The following is a 27,219-nucleotide window of genomic DNA, read 5'->3' as shown; positions in this document are numbered from 1 at the left end:
GTTTATTTAACATCTCCTTAATTAGATCATCTTTTAACAAGATTGATCCATACAAATACGCAAGGAGTTCTATTAAAGGCTAAACAAGAACAATTTTAAGGAGAGTGATCTGCATTAATATTACAATCAAGATAATAATCTGACTGTAATACTAATGCAGAGCATTATATCCAAACTGATTTAATCATGTCTAAGCATATACTTCATCAGACATTAAAACTGATCGAAACTACATTCAACACTCCCTCTTTAGCAATTAGGGTTTGAAACATCTTTATACTACTAGGTATGAGTACCACTCAAATGTGGCTGATAGAATATCCACCAGTAGTTTCAATATACAGAATTGCTAACATCCTTAATACTCCCTCTTAACTAGGGAAGATTGACATATAACACATTATTCTCAAGTATATGAAGAGATATGGTGTTAGAATGATATTCCTAAAATGACATATTAAGAATATCAATATAAATCCATCAAAACACATATGTATATATCAACATATTTAACATATGGAATTTAATTCAATTCACTATGAGGCTAAATTTCTCAACTCTCCCTCTTTAGCAAAGAGGGAATTTGAAGAAGTATAACACAAGGTTATACACCACTTAAAATGTGGTCAAATTATGGTGTCCGGCAAAATCCGGCCCAAAGAACCATAATAGATTTTTCATGGTGTCCGGCAAAATCCGGCCCAAAGAACCATGATGGTTATCAATGTGTCCGGAAAAATCCGGCCCGAAGAACAATGACACCAATTTACCTTCAACACATTTGAAGGAGGGTCATCCAATCTGAATAACCAATTTACCTTCAACACATTTGAAGGAGGGTCATCTATTGATAAGATCATCACCTTACAATAGATAACTTAAAACATATGTCAATGAAAGATCGTCACCTTCCATGACATATACGCACCAACTAAATGATGCAAGTGCACCTCCATATCAACTAAGTGATATAACTCATCCTTGTGATAAGTGCACTAATATCACTCTTAAGATACATATCACAAGGTCACATGACATTAAGTCATGGAGCATTTTCTACAAGAGTAGATTTATCACTGTATGCATATAATCATCAACCATATGATGTTAGTCAATAAGTGCATAAGCAACAAAAAAACATTAATCATATCAAGTTTACCTCTGAAGTGATATGGTCTACTGCCTCTGAATCTAATAATAATATTTTCAACCTTTAGGTGATAAGTCAATACTTCCTCATGATGTGCATAGGGTAGGCCCATCAAAATCACGAAGACATGCCCATGTATTTCTAGATTCCCTCTGATTATAGATCTTTTGAGCTCCAATGTTGCCTTAGAAGAAATGTTAGACTCCCTCTTAATAAAGAAGGATACTCATAATCTCAATCATCATGGATATTTGTTTCAAGATCCTCACATTATCCAACTTGATCATCATAAGACTAATGAATTCTAGATCACAACTTCTTTGGAGCTACTTCATAAGATTGAGTCTGCACAATATTTGGTAGCATATGTAAAGTACCGACCTTCTTTTCCTGCAAGAGCATCCTCAGATATGAAGGGAAAAAGAAAAGGTCAAAGCAAATTAACTCTTATAGTACATATAAATTTGTAACAAAGAAAGAGAGAGACTATAGCGAGTAGATAACTGTAATACTCGAGAGTAAGAATTACTTATCTTTCTATGACAATCCATAAACGTCAATTTCAAGTGGGAATTGGAACATTGTTTATTATATTTACCCCCCACAATGTGAAATTCCAACTCTTATATCATCGAACAATTTTACATACTCAGTACCCAGAGTATGATCGTGCAAGTTATTTAAGGAATTTTTTATTTACTTATGATGTTCACAAAGTGTAGACCCATTAAAATCATTTTATTACTCATAACAACTTTTGAACTCCATTTGAATATTATTATTAGAGCTCCTTATCCATGATTGCTTCAAAGAAGTGTCAAACTCCCTCTGAGTCTTGATATCATTCTTGCAGTTACATTCTCAGAGGAAAAGATCAAGCTATATAGCTTGTATGGAAGTATAAAAAAATGTTAACTAGGCTATAACAATTTAACTCCTACCTATTACTAATAATAACATAAATGACTTGTAATATTTATTTTATAATTTTAATAATAGAAGTAAGAACACATAATACTTAACCTTTCATACTCCTATATTATTCTCGCAATCATTATATCAATTATTAACTGTCATCAAATGTAATCATACATATAAAAATACACATATATTATATATGTATTTATATACTTGTTACATATATTCTTATTATTCAATACAAGGCATATTATATATTCATAAACTTAATAATATTGAGGAACCTCACATGAGTTTTATATATATTTATATATGTATTCATTTACCTCACCTCAATAATATAAGAAAGTTTTAAATGTAATTTTACCTTAACTTACCTTTGGAATAGCTAGTAGAATTTATAAATATCGTGCATACATGTGGATGCCTTTGTTTACATATATTCCAGTTGTGATTTTGTACACTAGTGAGTCAAACCAATCATGACCTTTGACTTTTTTTCCTCCATAATTTTCCATGAGTAAATAGCATTGCCATTGTATGCCTTATTATATGCCTTATTAATTTACCCATGTAGGTCAGAATACTTTTGAACTATTAGCTCGTGCTTGCTCCAGCTGTATAACTCCTTTATCAGATCAAAGGCTCCAAATATTATACAACTTATTTATTTGAATGGGGTTTAACAAATGGATATGCCATGGTGATCCAACTAATACATCTATGTTCTATAATCTTGAGCTCCAATGGCCATGGGGAAATGATGCATATGAATAACCAGTGCCAGCGTAGTGTAGTTACAGTTGCAGAGCCTCAACCGCTGCCTCCTCTCAAACAACAGCTTGCCACATCTCGGCCTTTCACTTGGTCCTTCCCTCTCCAATCAACATCGCATCAATCTTTCTCACCACATTTTCATTGTGAACCCCCTGTTTCACTAACAGAAGCTGCCTGTACTTGTTGGTTTCCGGAAAGGGGATATTGAGCAGGTCTATAGCATTGGTTGTGGACTTGGACATATCATGAGATCTTTCCTGTAGCAGAATCGTTACTGCACTGCCCCAATCTTGAAGCAAATTAGAACAAGTATCACGGTTCTTAAAAACTTTATCAAGCCATGAATGAATCTTGGCAATCTGGGCATTTGAGGGCTCAACTCCTGTTTGGGCTATTTCCGCTAGTGACAGTTTGAGGAAAAATCTAGAATCCTTCAACATCGCTATATAAAGTGTCAAGGCCATTTTCTCATAAATATCCCCGTGATCGGGGTCCAATTTCAGAGCTACATTGTAGACTTCTTGGGTTTGTGTTATTGTCACATTCACGGTAATATAGGCAAAATTCTCGGGGCTTTCTCTTTCGACATTTGGATATGACAATAGAGTAGAAATGCAGAGTTCCGGATACAATGTTCTATTACAGGCTGACTCGATAACTCTGGAACTGGAACTCGGTACCCAAGATGATCTGTTATTGAGGAAATGTATTCTGATGCATGAAAATAGGATAATCAAGGACAAAAACTCAATGAGACTGTACTAAAATTTTCTCCTCCCCAATTTGTTGCATGGAGGCATCATTGTGGAATGTAGACAATTGAAGCAAAAGAGGCAAGATTATTTTCTTAGACAGGATCTTAGAGAGGATTGGTGTGTCAAGAAGTTCGATTCATCAAGAATCTTGGCCCCTGTTATAAGCCACTTTGAGGTCTACGTTTGTTTATAAGAAAATTGTGGTCAGGTTCGAGGGCATATTCTCCTCTTCTCTGATTTAGACATCATTCTCAAAACATTCTTCTCCGTTCGCGTATCAACGCATAGCATATAACAACTTTATAAGTCCTTATAATCTTCTCCACAATTCCCACCAGACGCCTAGAATTTTTCCTTGTCATTTTTATTTCTTCCTGACTCGGTGATATTGAATGTACAGTGTTATACCTACTTAATATTATATTCATTTGCAGCATGGCTCGAATACCATGTTAATTTTAGGATCTCTGCAAATGTAATAACATTGTTGTAATTCTATGTGTTTCAATTGCAGATTTCCAAGATATATAAATATATCTTTAAGAGACATGTCTTGTGAAGCGACATGTCTCTATGGTTATATATATTAATTAATTAATCATTAATTATAACATATCTACATTATTTATATATATATGCAGATCTAATAGAGTATGTCTAATTATGATTACCAATAACCATAGAAGGATTAACTCTAGGATAGTTCAATCCGACAAAAGCTACAACTTAACACTTTCAAGCAGATGTCTAGAGCCGATTCAGGGTTATTATGGGACAGATTTTGTGAGGGGCACAACTGTGTCTGAGGGTGATTGTGGCAATTAAAAGGCATATTAAGGATGGTTTTGGTAGGTAAATTTGGTGTAACATTGTTTTTTGTTTTCAGCCGCTGCATTTTGAGGCGAATCAGAGCATATTTCTATTTTGGGGAGGAGGAAATTCAACACTGCCATTCTCATAGGGCTTGTGCCAGTTTGGGGCTGCCTTAGTGGCCATTTGAAGGAGAAGTCCAAAGCAGCAAAATTCTCTAAAAACACATCCATCTTGGAGTAAATTGTAGCGTGTTTGATTTGTACAATGGCATGTAGAGTTTCAGACGAGGTGCTAAAATACTGGAGCAATTTGTAGCACTTTTATAGGATCATCTGTATTGTGGGAAGTATAGGTGGGATGGTGATCATTCAAAGGTGTTCATGCAAAGTCATGTGGCCTGCATCTGTGTTACAATTGGTGGATTGTGAGAGAGATTAGATAATTAAAGAGACAAATTTAATGTTCATGATTTTTTTATGTGATTATTAATTCATACATTAGTGATTAGAATAGTGAATATGTATGCTTCTAGCATTAGTATTTCCCTTTGTGATAGGTTGATTTCACGACCTATTACTGATCTCTCTAAGTGTTCCCAAGATGGATTGAGGAGCATACTGAGAGATTGCAATCAAGGAGAGAAAGAATTTGATGTTTTTTGTGAGGAAGTCGTGCAGGCTGAAGAATGAAGACACAAATTGTCATAGGGTTGATAACTGGAAATGTTGCAGATTTCCAGATGATCAATTTCGTCTGAGAAGAGGAATTAAAAATCAGAGGTAGAATGTGTGGCAGATTGAGAATGTCAAGTCCTTTGCAAAGGATCAACAAGTTCATGTAGGTGGGACTGCAAAAGCTCCTTATTTGGTCAAACATTGGAGTCAATTAATTTATTGTGATAATCAAAGTTGTATGTTGTCCATGTTGAAAGGGAGTCTCATTCAAGCGATTTTTTATATGCTTTAATGAGCTTTTTGTGAGGGAGAAGCTTGAGGTGCAATCCCTTGTTAATGAGTTATTCTCTATGAGGAAGAAGTTCAAGGTGCAATCCCTTGTTAATGAGTTATTCTCTATGAGGAAGAAGTTCAAGGTGCAATCCCTTATTAATGAGTTCTCTGTGAAGGAGAAGTTTCAGGTGTTATCACTTGTTAATAAGTTCTTCTCCGTGAGGGAGAAGTTTGAGGCGCAATACCTTGCTAACGCATTCTTCTCTGCAAGAGAAGTTTGAGGTGAAAGCTCTTGTTCTACCCTCTGCGAGTAGCCATGGTAGATCCATCTTCTTGGAGTAGCCATGGTGGAAGTCATGTGTGAGACTCCATGACTTAGATTTTTGTTTCTTCACTCTCTAGAAGTAGCCATGTTGAATGTCATGCTGGGATGACTACATCAAGTTGAGAAAATATGTGAAAGTTTTTTGTTGACACACATGGGTGTAACCATTGTGTTTGTCATGATGACACAAAATCTGCAAATGATATTTCCTTTGCTAAGAGGGTGTTGATGTTTGTAGCTGCAGGAGATATCCTGATTATCTGCAAGGTTCTCTTTCATACACTAATGTTAGAAAATATGAGGAGACATGCATTTGCAAGTACGAGGAGACGTGAAGAAATGCATTTGGAAGTACGAAGAGACATACGTTTGAAAAATGAAGAGACTTTCAGTTATAACGTGAAGAGTCTCAGTTTTAGATACATATCATTGCTTTGTGTGATGAGTTTTTTATTCAGTTAGAAACTTAGAAGCATTGTACTTAGACCTCTATTATTTAATAAAAGAGAGATTTTTTTTGTGGCTGGGTTTTCCCTCTCAAGTTGGAGGGTTTGCCCAGGATAAATCGTTGTGTATTTCTGTGTCTTAGTGTTCTTTATTTTTCTTCTTGTTGTTTATCTTTATTTGTGGGCAAACATTAACAATTTCAATCATTTCAAATACCATATTTGGCAGCTATATCATAGGTAAGACTTTTTTGATAAGCAGATACATTTGCATTCAATAGGGTGACTGAACAAGCGAATTCTAAAATGAAGAAATTTATTTAATTCAAAGAGGGCAATTTGACAACCAAAAATGCTTAGGGAAAAAATACTCACAATGGAAACACTATCTCCATGCCAATGCCTGCAATTATTCGTCGAACTCGGATAGTTGTACGTATACCAGCGTTTTGCCTCGATATTACTATACCTTTGTATAAGTACAGCCTCCGTCGAGTCTTCGACGCCTTTGTAAATGGAAAGCTAGATTAGACTTGTAAATTATAATCTAATACAACAATATCTTAATGTGAACAAAAGGAGGACCTAGCAACACTATTATTAATTAATTTAAGGGTGTTAAAATATATGAGAATTCCTGGAATAGGCAGATCTGGCTATCCTACCCAACCAAAAATAATCATAAAATAAACAAAGAATTTCTTAAGTACAGGTCATTTACCACTCTAAGTTCTACAACATCTCCTGGTCTGACATCAGGAGTAGGTCTTGCCTCCTCTGCAGCTTCAACCGCTTGCTTGTTAAGAATCTACTGGGACATTATCATGATTGTATCAATAGTTGATGCTAGATACTCGTACATACAATTCCAAATGCTACTGTTACATGGAAAGTTGAAGATGAATGAAAAGTAAATGTCCATTTATGCTCTGTTGAGCAACTAACACAATGATTATATGAAATTAAATGAGCAAAATGGTCTCACCAATTTACTTGGAGCTACACTTATAATTTAAAATGGCATTAAGTAAAAGAATGTGTAAAATATGCTAGTGATTGCAAAAATACCTACCCCCATGATATGACCAAGTTTTACCCTAGGATTTGTTGGAGGTGGTTTAGGTTGTTCCACAGTTGTTACCAAAGTTGCATCAACTGAAAACTCTGCTTCAATTTGGGTATCATCTGAAGAAGCTGCATCAATTTGGGTATCGTCTGAAGAAGCTGCAACAATTTGGGTATCATCTTTTTCAGGTTCAGACACTGTGCTGTCAGATTCTGCATGGGCAATGAGATTGCTTTTTTTGGTAAAAGAGGGCAGACTTGGGCACCTGCTGCCAGTTACAATAGTTGCAGTTAAAGGTGCACATAGCTGTAAGGGTTGTCTTTTAGGATTCATAGCCGATGCAAATAATAAGGGAGATGCTAGCTTTGGTTTTGATGGCTGCATCACCACCCTGGTGAGTGCAAACCCAGGAACCTGGGGGTAAAACACACATATAATTCAAGCTGATGATTTACAACTCAAAAAGAACTTGATTTGTATAAAGTTATCAATAAGCATGAAGCGCTTATCAATGAGCATGAAGCGCAAGTACAATGCATCAAAGAGGTCCCTGAGAAATCAAATGTGGCAAAAGACATTAAATGAGACATATCTTAGTTACTACCTGATGAAGGATGTTTGCAGCCATTGAAATGATCCCAGCGGCAGAGAGGAACCCGAAAGATTCTGAATTTCTCCTCAAAGAAGACATAAAAGGACTCGTCAGAGAATACCAAAGGTGGACAATTAATAAATGCAAACAGGCTAGCCAAGAATTAACACATCAGAACCCAAATAATTTAATCTTAAGATTAAATGAGATGGTTAAAATCTAGTTGCACAATGGAAAATGTTCCAGAAGTCAAAAATCAACAAAGTGAACAACAATAAAAATGTAATGGCAGTTCAATGCCTTACAAATGAGAAGCAACTTCTCATCCAAAACAAGTATTCTGGCAGAGAATATGATACAAAAATCAGAACACATGTCAAAAATACTATGGAAGCAAAAATCATTAGTTACAATAAATCTCTGCTCAGTGAGTTATTTTTTTAAACGTAATATTCTCTAAAAGTTGGTCAACACATTTTTTGAAGAAAAATGGTGAAAAATATATTAAGGATATACAAACTTTTTAACAGAGCCATGAACCAGAATACAAAGATTGCAAAGGATGCATCAAAGAAACTCTTACAACAATTAGGGACAATTGGAAACAGTCAGCACAAAGGCTGCAAAACAACAGCGAACAATAGGGCAGAACCAAAAGTTGGCAAACAACACACGTAAGGCACAGGGCAAAGCAAAGATGACCAAGTCAAGGTGCACAACGTCAGAAAGCTTGGGTGAGTTTAGGACTTGAACACTGCCCCTTCCTATAAACTCATTACTCTGTAATTCCTTTTGGTGGAGGAAGCTAAACTTAAATCAGAAGGAGACATCAAGCAAGAGGCCCATAAACCCTAAAGACAACACATCTCATGACATCATCCTTTCAAGCATCTGCTCTGGGAACATCTGGAAAAGCCAGAACCAAAGAAGGGGAGACCTCATCGACAAGACACACACCGTCCAATTGAGATTGGAATGCACCCTCAACCTCCTAATATCTTAAGACCTTTGACTGTCCATGCAACTCCCACCAGCATAACGCATTTTATTGTATCTAGTACACACCATAGAGGGATCTTCATGCGTAAACTGCTGCAACCATCTTCCATATTTGGAGAATACCAAAAATGACAATTTAACTGCAAAACTGATCATTTTATTTGATTGAAAAATCAGTTTCTGAGTTAGATTTGGCAGTTTTCTTCTAAATTTTACAGCAATTTATCTGATCTTTCCTTAGCCTTGACATGACTCAATTTTTTCCATAGTTCTCAAATTTCTTCCCAGATAATTATTAAATGAAAAATGTGTATTTTAGTTTGTTGATGCCTTTTAGCTTGCTGATTTAGCCATGAGAAAAAATTTCTACAAAGGAAAATACTGCAACAGACTCTAGATTGTGAAGCGTACTTTGAGTCTACTGTAACAGCAGAAGAAAAGCGTTCTATGTTTCTCTCTACATAGGGGGTTACGAGTAGAATAATTGCATTTTAGCCTGAAAAAGCCCTGGGGCCTAGACATTATTCAATGTTATGAATATTCAATACTTTCAATTTATCATGTACTCAGACCTTCAGTAAGCTGTTCTTGAATTCAAGTTAGTGCCACTTGTTTAAAAGCTTATGGAAGCAGAACTTACTTTTGTTGCACATCCAAACATAGTTGCATGGGTACGCGTACCCAGACCCATGGGATGTGTACGGGATACCGGGACATGTTTGATGTTTCCCATACCAGGTACTCCCTGGGGTACATACCCTGTAGGGAAAACCGTCATATCAGCACTTGTTAATTTTTTTGGAGGCAAAACAACACAATTTTTCCATGTTGGATTTTAGTTTGTGTAACAGCTTGCTGTTTATGAAGCATAATTTAATATGTCATCAGTTTGAGACTTTGATACAATATTGTCAATTGATTAACACTGAACAGCAAACTGCTAAACTTTATCAATATTCAAGTTAGAAGTTTAATAATTATCATTTGCAATATGTTGTTAAATGATTTAGGATCTTCATGTTCATATTTAAAGTCTTCCTTCTTTGTTATGCATTGAGATTCAAAACATATAGAATTTTCGATTTTTTTATTTTCATATAGCATATATATTCTTTCAAACATATTGCAAATTTGAAACTGAAACAGTGAAAACTTACACATCTGCAAACATATCACAGCTCTTGAAAACTCTAAATGGCATGCCTCATATTTTCAGGTTTTCTACAAAATATTAAAATTACAATTAAAAAATTTGGCATACCCGGACTCCCATCCCCTGTTTTGGAAAATTGTCGTACCAGTACCCATGCCTGTACCCAAAGTACTCCCGTCCCCATGCAACTATGCATCCAAACAAGACCGAGCACTACAGTGACCATCATCTTGGTGGTAGTTATCCCCACTACCTACAGTACGCTGCTAATTGGATCAATCATCAGCAACTATTCCAATAAAAGGAGGGAAAATCAGAATAGAGCCAAAATAAAAGTCTAATAATAGAAATTAGAAGATCCCAAAGCTACAAATTTCTATGAAGAGACAAGACCAAGGGCATACATGATGATCTTGTCACAAAGTAAAGTCCACCAATATAACTAAGAGGGGGGTAAATCAGTTATGCAATTAAAACAACTCTCAATATCCTTATTAATTCTGAAACATGTTAACAGTAGATGCAACAACCATAGAAAGATATCCATTCACAATGACACTAGATTTGTTAACTAGGGAAACCCTTGATCAGAGGGAAAACCCTGGTGGGAATGGTACCCACAAAATGATGTACTAATATAAAAGTTCCTTGTAAGAGGATGGACCCTGTTAGGAGTCAATGAAATACAATAACTATATATGAGTCCCTATTAAGAGACTTTGAATTCCTGTTACGAGATTCCAACCCTATAAGGAATTGTGCCAACCCTGTTAGGAGATTCCAACCCTATAAGGAATTGTGCCAACCCTGTTAGGAGTTGAAAGGAAGACCACTGAACCCACTGTCCAAATAGCCTTTGTACTATTCCTTCTGAATAATACAATGTAGAACAATTGTCCAACCAGCAACTTGTCTTGCCAAATACAATTCCCTTTCAGCTCACCGTGCCTTAAATGAACCAAACTTTGCTCTAATCTTCACAACTTCGCATACCAAGTTTGCACAATAGATATTGCAAAGATATGACCGCATACCATACCCTACCACAAGGAAATAATCTTTCATTTATACCAAGTCCTAAAACAAGTTATTGGGTCAGCCTTGAGGCTTTCCCAATTTACAATAATAATATAGGACATCCTTAAGATATTACAATACACGTTACATTACAATGTTACATCTTTTCAAGATTACAATCAATCTGTCAACTCACAGTCTTCATAACTTTTCATGTGATGAACATCTGATCATGCTAACTTAACCAAGTCACCTTCAACATGTCTTCAACCTCTGTCTCAGCTCACTCAACTAGATTCTTTCTTTGTTAGGAGATAAAACCCAAACAACAGTACCCGCTTTCCAAAAACGTTGTCTAAAAGTTGCCTTCACTAAAATCTGTATAACTTTGTCTAGTCTTCATATTTTCGTATGCACTCTTAACTATAGCATCTAGACATACTCTAGAACATAATCCCCGTGTGTGCATAGGCTGATGTTCAATCCTAGAACCGCGCAAAGCCAATCTCTCTATTGTTTTGTCATTCATCACAGAATAACTAGTATGCTGACATCAATGACAAACTTCGTCATGAATGCAACACATAAGCTCTAATTCATATCTCCAACAATGTTAATTTACTCCCCCGTAGGAATACCATCAGCATTCATGCTAACAGATCTCTACAGATGAAATCAAAGGAAACAAGCACAATTACTTCAAAAATGAAACAGAGGAGAAAGGCCTTTAGACATTGCAATTCAATGGAATCTGTTTAACTGCAGGTTCCACCTCTTGTGTGTTCTCATCTAGCCTATAAAGTTGACTTATAATCTTCACGTATCACCTGCAATTTGATTGTATTAATAAATATTGAGAAGTATGAGGCACTAATGAGTCTGGAAACATATATGAGACTAATATCAAGCTGCTATAAGTCAGAGCGAATGTTGAATTAATAATAAAGCAGATAAAAGAATGGTATCAAGTCAACAAGAACCCTCCTTGGTCCCCCTAGAGAAACCAGGTTTGGGATGCCAATGAGATGTTGGGGGTTTTTGCTATTAACCTAAGATAACGGATTCCTATGGGAATACCTGGATCCTAGTTCCGATGTGATCTGAACCCGAATTCTGTCCAGAATCCAAAATGGAATCAAGATTCCAGTCCAAAATCCAGGCGGAATTCAAAAGTATCCGCAGGAATCCATGGGTCTAGGTGTCCAAAAATGGGCCCCAATTTGCTTTTCTTATTTATTTTTAAATTGAAGTGAAACCAAACCCTAATATGACCCTTATAAATCTTAATTCAACCAATAAAGGTTGCTTAAAGTCAATTGATGGTCATTCATTGTCAATGGTTTGTAGCTTCAGTCAGATAAATTTTATATTGAAGATATATATGTGTGTGTGTGTGTGTGTGTGTGTGTGTGTGTAATAAGGAAATCATTTGTAGTTGTTAAGGGTTGAAATCCGATTAGAGATCGGGCATGAAGAGGCACCTTTTCATGAGACATATCCATGAACGGGCATGTTTCCACCTTGTGGAGACATGTCCGCTCATGGATATGTCTATTCATATCTTGTATAATGCAGATCCGATCCTAAGGAAAGACATTGAAATCAATATATGCTCTGCCCTTTGGAGCTCAGTATTTATCAATATTAAATTGTCATTGCATACCCTAAATTCAACATGGTATCAGAGCCAGGCTGCAAATGTAAGAAAGTGATTAAGCACAGGTGGAGAACAGAGAAAATCAAAGAAAAAAAATACTAGTATTTGGGTGTTTTGGCTTCCATTACTGCTGCATTGAAATTGATTCTTTCACATGTTATGTGCACTTATGCAAAAATGCAAGTTATAAACAGATATGACTATTGAAATTGTTCTTGGTGAGCATTAAAATTAGCATTTGGTGAAAAGATTTTTCATCTCTATAAATATTGTTTTGAACCTAACATTCTATAATTCTCTGCAGATACCTTGCATAAGGCGAGATTCTTTCTTTCATATGGCCACTTGAGTATCGTTGGGTGTGGATCAATGAAATATGTCACCCATCACCATTAGGACTATTCATATTCTCCTTCGTTGAAGTCTACAATGCCACAGATATCTTTCAAAGTGAATCGTGGCGTCGTCTCTTGGACTATTGTTGTAATTCATTGGGTGCAATTGTAGCTTGTTTTACTATGAGTACGCATGGTTTTTATTGCCAGTCATACAATGAGATTCCACTATAGATGTCTTCTTGACCCTACGATTTGAGTTCTAAGACTTTATGTATCATGCCTTCCTCTAGCTTGGTTGGCTGCGAACAGACACCTTTCACAATAATCTGTGCCTAGTATTGTGATCTGGGGCATCTGTGATCTCTGTTTTCTTTGGAGCAGGATTCGACCTTTGTACAAAATTCGCATTCTCTTCTTGTATCTCACTCCACAATACTCTTCTTTGATGTTCAGTTTGGACCGAAAGTGGTTTCAAAATTGTAAGTCTTTTAGGGCCCGTTTGGCTGTGGGAATAGGGAATAGGGGAATAGGGGAATAGGAATAGCTATTCTGGAATACTTATTCTAGAATAGAAAATGGGAGTACATATTCCTATTCTCCGTTTGGTTCAGCCAGAATTTGATGGGGAATTCGCGGACCCAAAAATTTATGTTTTCTAAAATAAATAAAACTGGAATAGGAATACATATTCCAATTCCACCTATTTTGGTGGAATTGCAAAACCTCATTTTTGGGCCAAAATTGGAATACGTATTCCTATTTTATTTTGTATTCCAATTCCGATTTGGTGCATCCAAACGAAGAATTCAGAATTTTAAGAATTTACATATGCCTATTCCACTTGTATTCCCGTTGCCAAACAGGCCCTTATTGATTGGTTCACATTATATGTTAACAAGTGCCCATCAAAATTGTCAAACTTCCTATGTCCATACCGATGGCAGAAAATTGGTCGAGTGTTATGTAATATTGATGTTTGGAGAATAGTATATTAAATCTAACAATAATAATTAAGGGGGACGATATTACTTAAATGAATGTTACTATTAATTAGAAAGGTGTGATTACTATAATTGAGGGAAGATATAATTTATTTCTAGAAGAGGCATGACTTCTGTATCTGAAAAGTCACAGCCATCATATGAAAAGTTAAAGTGAAGAGTAGAATACATTCATGTGTGTATATGTGTTTTATATATATATATATATATATATATATATATAAACTTGAGATGGAAGGATAGAAGAATTTAGAACAAAAGTGATGATATGCAGATATACAATATAAAAGAACTTTTGTGAAGATATTTTTATAAAGAAGAAATAAAATGCATATGGGAAGCCAAGTGAGAAAGGAATCCAGCAATCACAAAGAATTATCTTAGTAATGATTAATAGACAAGACAAGTGGCATAATATAATTGGATTGTGAGCAGATGCTAGAAGAAACTACAAATCAGACCTTCCCATACATGTAGAAAGGACTCACATCCATTGGATGTCATTGGATATTCGCCTATATGAGTTATTTACCTTGATTTTTTGTTGGGAATGCTCTTGCAAGAAAAAGAAGATTGATATCAGATTCAAAGGTAGTCTGACATTTCATTAGAGGCAACCTTGGAAAGAGAGAGAGCAGATATCAGTCAACTTCAATCGTGTTGATTCGGAGGGAGCAAACCATGTCGAGATGGACTCTCCAGTGATCAAGAAACTATAGAAGTCAAAGGACTATGAATCATGAATGTTATTTCATGACTATTTTGGACCTTGTGTGCATCATAAGTGACGACTTCCAAATGATTATCACTTGTATTTGTTAAAGTTATTGGAAGGTGACGATCTTACACTAACTAAATCTTCTATTATGATGGATATCTTATGATGTCTGCAAAGATCATGATAGATTATATCTTCCACGGTGGATTAAGTTCCTTAAACAGACCATGAATGTTCCTATGGTATGTATTATTGAGGATACGTGTGCACATACCTTATGAACATTTTGAGTATTTGGTAAATGTCATGCAACTTGATGTTCAGGGGGCCATTACTTAGAGTACTTGGTGAATATCATGTGACTTGATGTTGAAGAGGTCATTACTCAGAGTACTTGGTGAATATCATGCAACTTGATGTTGAGGAGGCCATTACTCAGAGTACTTGGTGAATGTCGTGTGACTAGACATTCAAGAGGCCATTACTCTTGATATCATGAGATGATATCTAAATGGTGGATATCTTTTGATGAAGGATATCCTTAAAACTTGTCATTCCTGATTTGACATTGAGGTAATTTTATATCTTGTGACCATATATATAGAATACTATTATTAAGAAAATCATTTGTCGTTGTTAAAGGTTGAAACCCGATTAGAGATCGGGCATGAAGAGGCACCTTTTCATGAGACATAACCATGAACGGTCATGTCTTCTCCTTGTGGAGACATGTCTGCTCATGGATATGTTTATTCATATCTTGAATAATGTAGATCTGATCCCAAGGAAAGACATCAAAATCAATATATGATCTGCCCTTTGGAGTACGGTATTTATCAATATTAAATTGTCATTGCATATACACATTTGCAGCGATCCTAAATTCAACATTCATTAATCTCTCAAGCATTTTTCATCATTATGGTTTTGTTCTACAGCTGTAGCATTTTTCTTCAAAAGTGAAGGCTTTGGAAGACTAAGACCCACATCAGAGGCTTAGGCTTATGATTTAAATTTTCAGCATGGAATGAGAATTTGATACTTTTGCATGAATATGATACAATCATATATTGCCAATTATGGACTTATCTTTTTATGAGAATCATGCTTCTAACTTCTTATTAAGATTATAAATGGTTATAGGGAGACCCGTCTCCCCCCTAAAAGACATGTCTCGGAGACGAAGACGAGTCTCAGGGACTTTTTGCGTCTCCAGAGACCTCAAAAAAGTGACAAAGTCTCCTGAAGTCTCCCAGTCTCCTAATCCAAAAAGTGAAGTCTCCCCGAAGTCTCCTAATAAAAAAAATGTAAAATATAATATTAAATTATTTATGTATTTTAGCTCTCATTTTAATGTTTTTAATGCAAAAATTAAGACCAATGACAATTTAAATGATTTTTTGGAGAGCATAATAGTTCAAGACCTTGAGATGGATGATCACAACCTTGTGGAGTAGATGATAGTACCATCGACATACTAGTACTAAATAGATTCTGATTTTTGTTTACTGTACTACGTTTGTTCATTTTTGTTTGCATATCAACAATTTAGCATCAAACTATACTTTTATGAATTTAAAATTTGAACATGTAATGATAAGCTTAGCGATTATCAATCTGATATGATGATGATCATATGCAATATTCGGAAAACAAGTATGACTATGAGATATAGTAATGTGATTATGTGAGTTTTGAAATATTTGACTCTTTTAATTTGACATTTCTATTATTATTTACTTTACTCTTTTAGTATTACAATATTAGTATTTTGTATTTAGTATTGGACTTTAAACTATTAAAACAAAATTTTCCTTCTCCAAGTACCCCCGTCTCCTATTTTTGAAAAATTGGCGTACCGGTACCAGTACTAGTATTGGAGACCTCCAAATCTCCCCGTCTCCTGGAGACCTTGAGATTATATGTTCGAACTTTAAAGTTTTGAGTTAATGATGAATGAATTTTCACATGTTGCATGTATGAATTTATGAATATACATACATACATATATATATATGTATGTATGTGTGTGTATGCATGTATATATATATTTTTATATTTATGTATATATATTTATATATTTTAAAATATCTATATATATACCCGTGGTACCTGAATCCGGTCCCAAAAAAAATTGCCGAATCCCCAAACCAAAATCCAAATTCGAACCAAAATCAGGATCGACTAATTAGCAATATTAACCATACTGCATGAGATCTGAACAGTAAAGCTGATGGACTTGAATTTTCGGTTTGCTACTTTTTGACTCAATCTGAATTTTTCCAGAGTGCTTTCACTAGAGATGACTCGTTGCCATAGTAACACAGGGACGCATCCCCCCGTTTTTGCCCCACGTCCCAGAGACTTCAATGCACCAAGGACTTGGGGACTTCATCCCCCCGTCCCTAGCGGCGCCACCAAATTCCGCCACCTCCACTGAGGATGGGGGACATCCCGATGTTGACTATTTGTAGATTCGACTATTTATGTTTAATGTTCGATGTTCCAATTCAATGCAATGTTCAAGTATTTACTGTTTTACATCTTTATATCTTATATTGCAATACATATTTTCATACCTAACATTTTAAGTGCCATATGTATATATACCCCCCTACTATCCCCTGCAGCCGTCCCCCTGCCATCCCCCCACTGTCCCCAAATTAATCCCCTCTGTCCCCCCGTCCCAAAATCTTGTCCCCCTGTTCCATCGTCCCCACGTCCCCTAGGGTGGTATAACTATGCGAGTCATTTCCCAACAATACCAGACTACTCAAAAAATTGGCAAGCATTTAATGACAATCGGTATATCATTAGTTTTTTAGAAAAAATAGATTCTTTCAATGATCTATTCTTCAATGGTATTCTTCCACCTCTTGGGAATCGTTGCCAAATGTGCCAAAAACAAACAATGCTGAAATAAATGCTAAACCAAGAATTATTTAATCAGTAAGGAAAAAAGACACTAAAAGGCATAATGTTTCTGGGAAAGTGTCGTTTGCCTGAAAAGAAAAGCAAGTTTTAAGCATTTTTCTGCCAGTATAAAGACATATTTGCATGGTTGTATGAAGATCTTAAGATTTTCACACCAAAGGAGTCTCATACAGTTCAACTCATAGATAAAATCAAGTCTTTCAGACAAAAGTACTGGGATTATAATCTGCACTTGACAGGGGCAATATAAAATGAAATTCCAATGATATTTGATGCAAAAATAATTTTTCCAATACACAATTTATGATGGGTGTCCAACATTATACCAATCACCTATAAGAATGGTGAAATTTAATGTGTTGACCTTCCTAATTTCAATTGGGCCCACTATAAAGATAACTATCATATATCCATCATGGATCATATTTTGATGACAGTAATAGATTCAGAGATGTTGTCCTTGCTTGATGGATATTCAAGGCATAATTTGATTGCAGTAGCAGAAGAATATCAGCTCATGACAGCTGTCACTACTCCATCGTAAGCTTTTGTATACAAATGTATGCCTTTTGGTCTTATCAATGCAAGATTTTTTTTTGAAATGAAAGCAATCTAAAAGACAGAATTTATCGTCTATAAAGATAACCTCACTATTTTTGGAAAACACAAGCTCACTTTCAGCATCTAACAATGATGTTTGAAAGGTAAGCCACTTGCTATTTGATGGAGCCCCAGATTTTTGCAAATCAGGGCCTTCATTTGAGTGTCCTCTTGAATCCTTTTTCTATACAGCTATTGTTATATTCTATTTGGCTATCTTTCAATGATTCACAGATACCTAGTGTATCAGCATGTGAAGATTCTTTACAAGAAGTAAACAACTCTGATGTTAGGTTGACAGCAGACAATTATGCTTGTGGTAATCAAGTAGCAGAACATTCTATTAAGCACAAAGATTCAGAAACATATCATTCTCTACAGACTAATATATTCTAAATAGAAGGAAACTCCAATGAGTTTAATAAGCTTAGGCAACAAAATTCTGAAAAGTGTGACAGATTCAAAAGAAAGAGAGTTCTATTAGAAAAAAACAATGTATATTATAGTCTGCAGTTTGCAGCAATTATAAAGATTTATGGCCTTGTGCAGTGCTGGAGGGATATATCTGTTGAGGGCTAGACAAAACGCTTGCAAATTTCCATCTTTTTCAGATAACAATTACTGTACAAAGTTTTAAATTATAGATTCAGTAGCATGGATCGAAGCTCCATAGATGAAGCTACTGCAGTTAATTAAAACAATTATCACAGCTGCAATGGGAAGGAGAATCGCCTTGTTTCTCAACGAATTCTGAAGGCATTAATAATCAAAATGTTTTCAGATTGATAAGAAAAATTGAGTATGTGGAAGATCTCAGTAGCATGCACATTTGATATATTACATTCTTTCACTGGCAAAGATATGGACTTTTTGAACTAAGCCTTTGGATGCTGGATTATTGAATAATTTTTTTATGTGATTTTGGAGCTAAACTGCATTGGATGGATCATCCAAAAGGAATGTCTCTAGTGCACTTTTATTTCCGGCATATTTTGTAAGCATAATTATTTATTTTAAATTCTAGAGGTGAAATATTATTAAGTTCTGTCGTTTATGATTATTTTTGAAATCCAATTAAAGATTTATATGATAGATAAGTGGACAAGATCATTTATAGCATTTTAAACTTGATTATCGCATTACTAAATTGTTTATAGTTAACATGCATAGAACTTTATAAAGTTGTACGTAATAACTTATAAAACTGACTCCATTTCCCCTTTAAATTCTGGCACTGGTTTTTATATTATTCATGATTCATAATCCATATGCTGGCAATTATTTCACATCTTTCCTTTGAAGAATTAGTATATTCATTTGTTGCATTTATCCATAATTATTCTTATTTTAAAACATTGATTTATTATTTTTAACTCATCAGTTGCAAGTTTAAAGTTTTATATAATCCTTGCCGTTTGGGAAACTTTCTTTGCATTCATATTCAAATTGATCTCTTATAATTATCTTGGACTTAAGTGATTTGTTCAGGATTAGGTATACCCGCCTTGGCCTTGCAGAGCTAGAAGTGCAGAAGACTCGAATCGAATTGATTGGTCTTGTCAAGTTGGCCATAACCGGTTGGATATCCCAGCATCGAGTTGGCAAGACTCGTGGGATTTCAATCTGTGGTTTTGGGAACCAACACAATTTCCCTTATGAAAGCGGAGTAATCTTTGAAGTGGGCTGATGAAGGTAAAAAAGCTTTCACGCAAAGTAAGGAAGCTGTTGGAAAAGCCCTAGTGCCGACATGGATCCCATCCTATATTGTCATGCTTCAAAGCACACCATGTTTGCCATCCTCACCCAAATGAATGACGACAAAGTAGAAGCTCCAAATACATTCAAAAGCAATAGTTTCAACGACTACAAAATGAAATATTTCTAGCTAGAGAAGCATGCTTATGTCATTGTGAGAGCTGTGAACCAATGTTCGCAATGCCATGGAGTTTATCTCTCGTACAACACTTCTTCCTTGCACACCCGCGGTGCTTTAATTCGGAGCATTGCACTTTGCCATTTGTCAAAATGTCGTTCATTTGATTGCAGCCCTCTACTCTGGTTATTAGAACTCCCACTGAGGTGCCGCATGCTCCTCAAGAGCTAAAATATTCTCTCCCGATGGCGGATCCAGGTTTTCTATTGAACGTGGCATGTGATTGTCTTGTGAGTAGTTGAAGAGGTATAAAATATGATCAGAGGAAGATTCCCCGCTCTAGCTTTGCATGTCCATGTCATAGCTAGCTGTACCTCTTTATACCAGTGGGCCCAATTATTCTGAAGGTTGTACACATGGCCATCCAATGGGTGATTTCAAGCTTTTTACTTTTTTAAGAAAGCAATGCCCATCGGTGCACCGTGTGTCCATTTTTCCTACTAATGAAATTGTCTTCCACTAGCGAGCCTCATTTCTTTTTAGACATGACATGTGGGCATCTCGCAAGTATTTGCGGGGCTTCAACTATTATGTATGGAAGGTTGTTGCACTGATATGCCTTCTGTCATTCCAGTTAATCGCATGACTCTACTGTTGAAGATTATAGCTGCGACAAAGATCTTTATCTTTGGAAATATGGGCATTATTACCGTTATTGTCATCTTCAGCTGAAAAGGTCACTTAAGTTTAATTTGTAATATTAAATGTAAATGACATGTGTCATTCACATGCATTGAGGCATGAATATCCGAAGAATTATAATTAATTATAGGAGTTATGGGAATCTCAAATGACCTTTGGTTATAATGTGAAGAGTCTCTCCTATTGTTATATATTTGCATCAAGCAAAGAATATTGTACACTTGAACATTTCATTATCAATAAAGATATATTTGTGTTGTGTGGCTAGGTTTTTCCCTTCACTCCCGAAGGGTTTTCCCAAGATAATTCTGGTGTTTATGATTTTAGTTATGGCTCTTTCTCATTGTTGTTTTTCTTCTTTGTTTTTTGGGCTCAAAACTTAACATGGTATCAGAGCCTAGTTAATATCAGCAATGAGGTTATCTTCCTATAATGATTGTGATTTTAGCTATGGATATGTTTGTATCTATTCAAAGTTTTATTCTTCTTTTGAGAGTTTGTTAAGTGTAAAGATTTATGTAAATATTTATCTCTCTGGTATGCTTGGTTGTGGCTTTGCGGCTCTGAACGCCAGTCCAATTTTTGCATTCACTCTCCCCTTGTCAAGATTATTACTTGTGTCGTTTTGCATGTCTTGACATGCTTTGCATTGGCACCGTTACTATGTTTTGGAATGTTGTTTGTGACAGAGGGAACAAATAATATCCGAGGGTTTTGAACAACCAATGAGCTTTTCTGATTTTGAAAGCTCCATTTGGTTTTTTCCTTCCACGGCAGGATTCGATCGGAGAACCCACACTTGGGATTAATCTTTTCTTATTTTTCCTTTTGAAGCGCTTATTTGGGAAGCTTGGTGATAAAAGCATCTACATCAGATTTTTTTTAAAGGATTTCCAGAGACAATTAGGGTTTTCAAATAAAAATGGTGTTGTCGGAAGAAATACACGATGACATGCAGAAACTGTATGAGTACGGACACCGCCTTCAGGAAGCCAAAGATAAATCACAAGTTATCAGGTCTATAATCATTCCAAATTTGTCGTATTGAATGAACACATATGTTCAAGTCTTCATCATGAACATTGGATTGATACAAATTTATGCTTAAATTATATCCTCATTCCATATACTTTGGGGGTTATGTGAGAACTCTTGATGGCACACGGTATTTGCACATAATCTTATAAGATACCATTTGAAGGTCTTCATTCACGAAAGCATCAAATATTTTATTTTAAATTCTTGAGCATATACTTCAGACAGAGATACAACCTGGTATATGTTGTCGTAGGACACCAATCATGGTTTATTTGTTTCTGCATTAGCTGGTATGGAATCCACATTGTCTGTAGATATGATTGGCAGTTATCAAGAAGCATGTATTGCTTCATTCTTTGAGCTTTTTGAATCCTAATGAGAAAGATAGACAACTTTTTATGAAACGAATAGGCTACGTTCACAACAGGTAACCGTGATATTGTGCATTTCTTAACGAAGGTGAGTCTGTGTTCCAATAGGACGTAGCCTCGTTTTTTAATAAATTGAATCGCCGCTCTTTTATTAAAAATTTAGATATGCTTATGTTATTATTTTGTATGCATAACATACATAACTTTTCTTTTCCCTCATCTACTCATTTACCTATGACATGTTTTGCATGAGTATCGAGCAACAACACCCTTTTGTAATGCACCATAAACTCTATGCATGAGTCTTCAGTTGACGCTGAGTATAGAAGAGTTATAATATTCTATGCGATCAGTATTAACATGGATGTTTGTTTGAGAGTTGATGCAAATGATTCCTATCACGACAATGCAGAGTAGTCCATCCTTCAAATTCAATGAGAGGAAAATAGAATCGATCAAGATTTGGAGAAGTCTTGAAGAAAGCTTGCCAGCAAGTGGTAGAAAATATTGATGTTTCTCAATCAACCCTTGGTAAAGAGATATTCGCATTTGCAGATGGACATCCGGTGGAAATGGCCAATGAGAAGGCACTATGTTTTATACGGGTGCTAGTGGCCTAAGTAGTGACAGTACACATCGATAGTTCAGACGAGAATCTATGAAAGAGAGTTATGTAAACTGAAAGGGAAGACTATAGCCTCCTTTTCTTCCCATCTTTTATATTTTTTTTAATCTTTTATCGGGATTGTCTTTCTTTGTGCATGTGCCCAAAATAGGTTACATATAAAAGAGATAAGTATTATTGTGATTGATTTGGTTGTAGAGGTTATCCTTTATATTCACTCTTGTGCATGTTGATCACAAATATATAAGTATTTATGATTATATCTCTTGAAAACTGGGTATACATAGTGTTTGTCTTAGCAGTGATATTTGTGATTGATTAATCTTTCATTATTGCAAGGCATTATTTGCAGATCGGAACACTCCTTAAGACTGATTTAATATTCAGCTTCAGAGGGAGGTTGCATGACATGACTGAAATCAATTGGAATTAGTTATGATCAGAGGGAGTTGTTCTTGATTGAGAAGGAGTTCTCATTAAAACCCTTGTCTTCTTTTACATGCTTTGGTATACTAGATTTTTGAGACTTATGTTGGAAAAGAGTTTCAATTATGAATTTATGTGTTATTATTAATGTGAAATCAACAAGAAGATTGTAAGATCAGCTATGATAACTCTTTCACTATGCGATAGTGAACATCATGTTGAGAGAGTCCATGATGTCATCACGTTGAGAGATTCAGTGATGGGAGTTGGATGTCATGTTGAGATATTCCATGACAATTCACATTGAGAGAGTCTGTGATTAAAGACTCAGCTGTGAGTCTTACAAATCTTTCATGTTGAGGGATTCCATGGTTATGGTCGATTGGTTCAAATCTTTCATGTTGAGTGATTCCATGATTATGGTCGATTGATTCAAAGCTTTCATGTTGAGTGATTCCATGGATTATGGTCGATTGGTTCAAATCTTTTATGTTGAGTGATTCCATGATTACGAGTAAATGTTTTAGGTCTATCATGTTGAGAAATTTCATGAGTAAATTATTCTTAGTGTTATAAGAGAATCTGGTTATGCTTCTTGCAGGATTTTCATATTAAGTGACTTCATAAAATTTTATAGGATCTATATTATGTGATTGATTAGCTAAAGATCTCTCTCTAGCTAAGAGGGAGTGTTGAAGATTATAGCTGCGATAGAGATCTTTATCTTTCGAAATATGGGTGTTATTACTGTTATTGTCATCTTCAGCTGAAAAGGTCACTTAAGTTTAATTTGTAATATTAAATGTAAATGACATGTGTCATTCACATGCATTGAGGCATGAATATCTGAAGAATTATAATTAATTATAGGAGTTATGGGAATCTCAAGAGACCTTCGGTTATAATGTAAAGAGTCTCTCCTATTGTTATATATTTGCATCAAGCAAAGAATATTGTACACTTGAACATTTCATTATCAATAAAGATATATTTCTGTTCTGTGGCTGGGTTTTTCCCTTCACTTTCGAAGGGTTTTCCCAGGATAATTCTGGTGTTTATGGTTTTAGTTATGGCTCTTTCTCATTGTTGTTTTTCTTCTTTGTTTTCTGGGCTCAAAACTTAACATCTACATGTCTATTCCGCAGGCCCATTGTTCCTTCCAGTTTTGGCACACTTTTCAATAAAACTACTGCCATGATTGCATGGGATATGGTAGTTGGGTCGCGATCTTCGCAGAGGGACAGTGGCCAAGTGCAATAACAAACAGAATAGAGAACTTAGCACGCCACCTGTTTTGCTTCTTGTTAGGGGTTTCAGGCAGCAACTTGGCCAAATGTGCAGAGCATTGTATGGTTAAAGGGGGGGAACTCTCACTATCATGAAGGTTATTCTAGCAAGCCCTCAAATCGTAATAAGTACTTGAATCAGTGAAATATATCAACCGTGCCTCTGACCCTTCGTTTTTCAGGATTCATTATCTTCGTGAATGTATCTTGTGCTTTCTCCCAACTTAAGCATTTACATTTTGGTCTCCGTTTAGCAGGTTATCTTTGAAGCTTCTCTGCAGATGGTTACCGTTATGAGTGTTTGTTTTCTGTCTTGGGCTTTAATAGTTGTTCATAGATCTGTGACTGCTTTCACATGTGTTTTAAAGGGTTGCCTTGACATCTCATTGTATGAGATAGTTTGTGCATTTTAAAGTGTTCCAAAAGCTTTGTGTTTCGCCTTTTCTGTTTTAAGTGACACTTCTTGCCTTCCCCTTACCCCGTGATACGAAGAGTCGGCTTCTAAAAACTCAAAGGTCATTCAGCAAGAACACGCATGTCCCACATTCGCTGAGCTTCCCATAGGGTCGTTCGCTTGGGAGCAATTTCAGGTTTTTTTATCTTAAACTCCCATCTAATGAGTTTATTTTGGATCCATATATGAAGACAATACACACACAACAAGTGTTGGGTTCAAAGGCAAGCAATTGGATTCCCAAAATCAAGGAATAGCATATCAAAATCAAAGCAAAAAAAAATTATTTACAGTAGAGGGTTATCTCAGCTTGTGGTTGAGGATCAGGATAGAAGAAAAGAAAGACTGCAGATGTCGATGATGAGAAACTTAACTTTTCCATTCGGAGGGATGTTCTCTATAATCTAAGAATTGATAAAATATTCTTAAGGTGCATAAGCAAGGAACAATAGCCCACATAGCTAGACAGATTCCATAATAAGCCTTGCAATTGTCACTTTTCCTCAAGGATGACAGTATTCAAGATAAGTAGGAGATATTTTTTCACAGCAAGTCAATATTGCTATCAGTTCAAGATCTTAAGAGTCCAATATTATTAGCCTACCAAGCTCCATGTTGCATAAGTGGGCCAAAAAATGTCAACATGTCAACACTAATCATAGAAGCTCCTATTCAGCAATAGTGGTTAGATTTCATCGGAACGCTGAATACATCTTTAAGAATAATACATATTTATGTTCTGATTGCGACAATTAATTTCTTCATGAAATGGGTTGAGGTCATTTCTAGAAAGAGAGCAACTTCAATGGTAGTTTGGCATTTCTTAAGGATAACTAACTTACGAATGTTTAGTTAGAAATTTAAGTAATCTAAGAAATCTTTTGACTCCATGCCTGACTAATAAAAGACATCGGTCTGCTAAAATGAACCAAAGATTCAAGAAGTTTTCCTATGCCCCAAGTATGTGTCATCATCCCCAAACAAAGCCAATTATTTTACCCATAGTTCAAAATATCGTTATCGGCAACTTATTAGCAAGCGGCAACTCATTAGCAATTGCAAAAAAAAGATATCGGGAAATATCAGAGATCAGTTGAAAACTTATCAGAAACTTTAAAAATTGCTTAGATTTACTTGGAAATGCATTTTTTTACAAAACCAAATAATGAGATGCATCTAACGAGTCAGTTAATGAGTAAAACCACACAAGCTGATCTAGATATATGTACATGCAAATAGGTAACAAAATGTATCCTCATGTGGAATGCTGATGGCTGGTATCCATAGTCTGAACTCTAGAGAAAACTAAAAGTAGCAAATTGTTTTTGTAAAACTATAATCAAATATAAGAACAATATCAAAACAGTCTACCCTTTGTCTCCTCTCCAATCCTGTTTTTTCAATCGAAAAGCTTATGTTTTGCCCTTTTTTGGGTCATTGTTGTGTATATGCACCCGTGGGCGATAAGTTTCTGACTTATCGCAATAAAACATCAAGTTATCGCTGATATTTTGTCAGTTTCTCAGTTGATATTTTGGATTTTTTTTGCGATATTTTCCTACCAAAAAGTTCCTAACTTCTCGCACCGCAGATTTTATCCTGATAAGAAAACTTATCACAGAGATATCTGCAATATTAAAATCTATGATTGTACCCATAAAAGAATAATTGTAATTGTTTTCATGTCAGTTGTAAACCTTTTGCTTAATAAGTCTTGATTGATTCCTTGTTTACCAAATGCATGAATGACATACTTTCAGCTCTACTTAGTGCCTTCACATAGCCAATGATAAACATTTTCGAACATATCAAACAAAATGAAGAATGTTTGGATGGCAAGAGGATGCAAAATTGACTACGGTATGGAAAAGAGAATGTCCCCATGCATTGGAGCATGCCAAAGGACTAGCTGACCCAAAGTTGATGGAAAAAGTGAAGAAAATAGTCATCTAGACAATTGGAGCACACCAAAGCAATGGAATACCCAATTTTTCATTTAAGCATCAAAAAAAGGCCTCTCAAACCAATAGAGGGTTGCTAATAGAAGTTAGGACACTTTTTATAGTTTTAAGTCATGGATGATGGACTTGTAGTATGGAGCGTGCCTCACCAAAAGGTTGTCCAGATTAAGTAAAAAGCAAGACAAAAAGTGGTCCAATTGTGTAATGTCCCCTTACGCAATTTCTTCCACTTTGTCTTATCTCTTATGATAGATACTGCAATAAATTGGTTTTTCTT

At 35.5% G+C, this 27,219-nt stretch overlaps 1 protein-coding gene across 8 annotated transcripts in view; it reads right to left on the bottom strand.

Annotated features, from left to right (window-relative positions):
• LOC149556713 (large ribosomal subunit protein bL19cy-like) overlaps nucleotides 1-27,219 on the bottom strand; it is a 63,872-nt gene that overhangs the window by 3,199 nt on the left and 33,454 nt on the right. For 2 of the 8 annotated variants that reach the window (XM_089831181.1, XM_089831182.1), the window contains 6 exons: nucleotides 10,050-10,204; nucleotides 9,429-9,547; nucleotides 7,802-7,863; nucleotides 7,204-7,611; nucleotides 6,853-6,939; nucleotides 6,507-6,637 (listed from right to left, as the gene is read on the bottom strand). In XM_089831181.1, the coding sequence (XP_089687307.1) occupies nucleotides 6,507-6,637; nucleotides 6,853-6,939; nucleotides 7,204-7,611; nucleotides 7,802-7,863; nucleotides 9,429-9,547; nucleotides 10,050-10,096 (854 nt within the window). In that variant the 5' untranslated portion in view covers nucleotides 10,097-10,204. Of the gene's footprint in view, nucleotides 1-6,506; nucleotides 6,638-6,852; nucleotides 6,940-7,203; nucleotides 7,612-7,801; nucleotides 7,875-9,428; nucleotides 9,548-10,049; nucleotides 10,205-27,219 lie in introns of all 8 variants that reach the window. The other 6 variants (XM_089831183.1, XM_089831185.1, XM_089831186.1 and 3 more) reach the window with 4 other exon arrangements.

Source organism: Cupressus sempervirens, chromosome 5, assembly GCF_028749045.1.
Source record: "Cupressus sempervirens isolate cs-2001-9-10 chromosome 5, ASM2874904v1, whole genome shotgun sequence".
NCBI lineage: Eukaryota > Viridiplantae > Streptophyta > Pinopsida > Cupressales > Cupressaceae > Cupressus > Cupressus sempervirens.
This window is presented reverse-complemented; position numbering and strand designations above follow the sequence as displayed.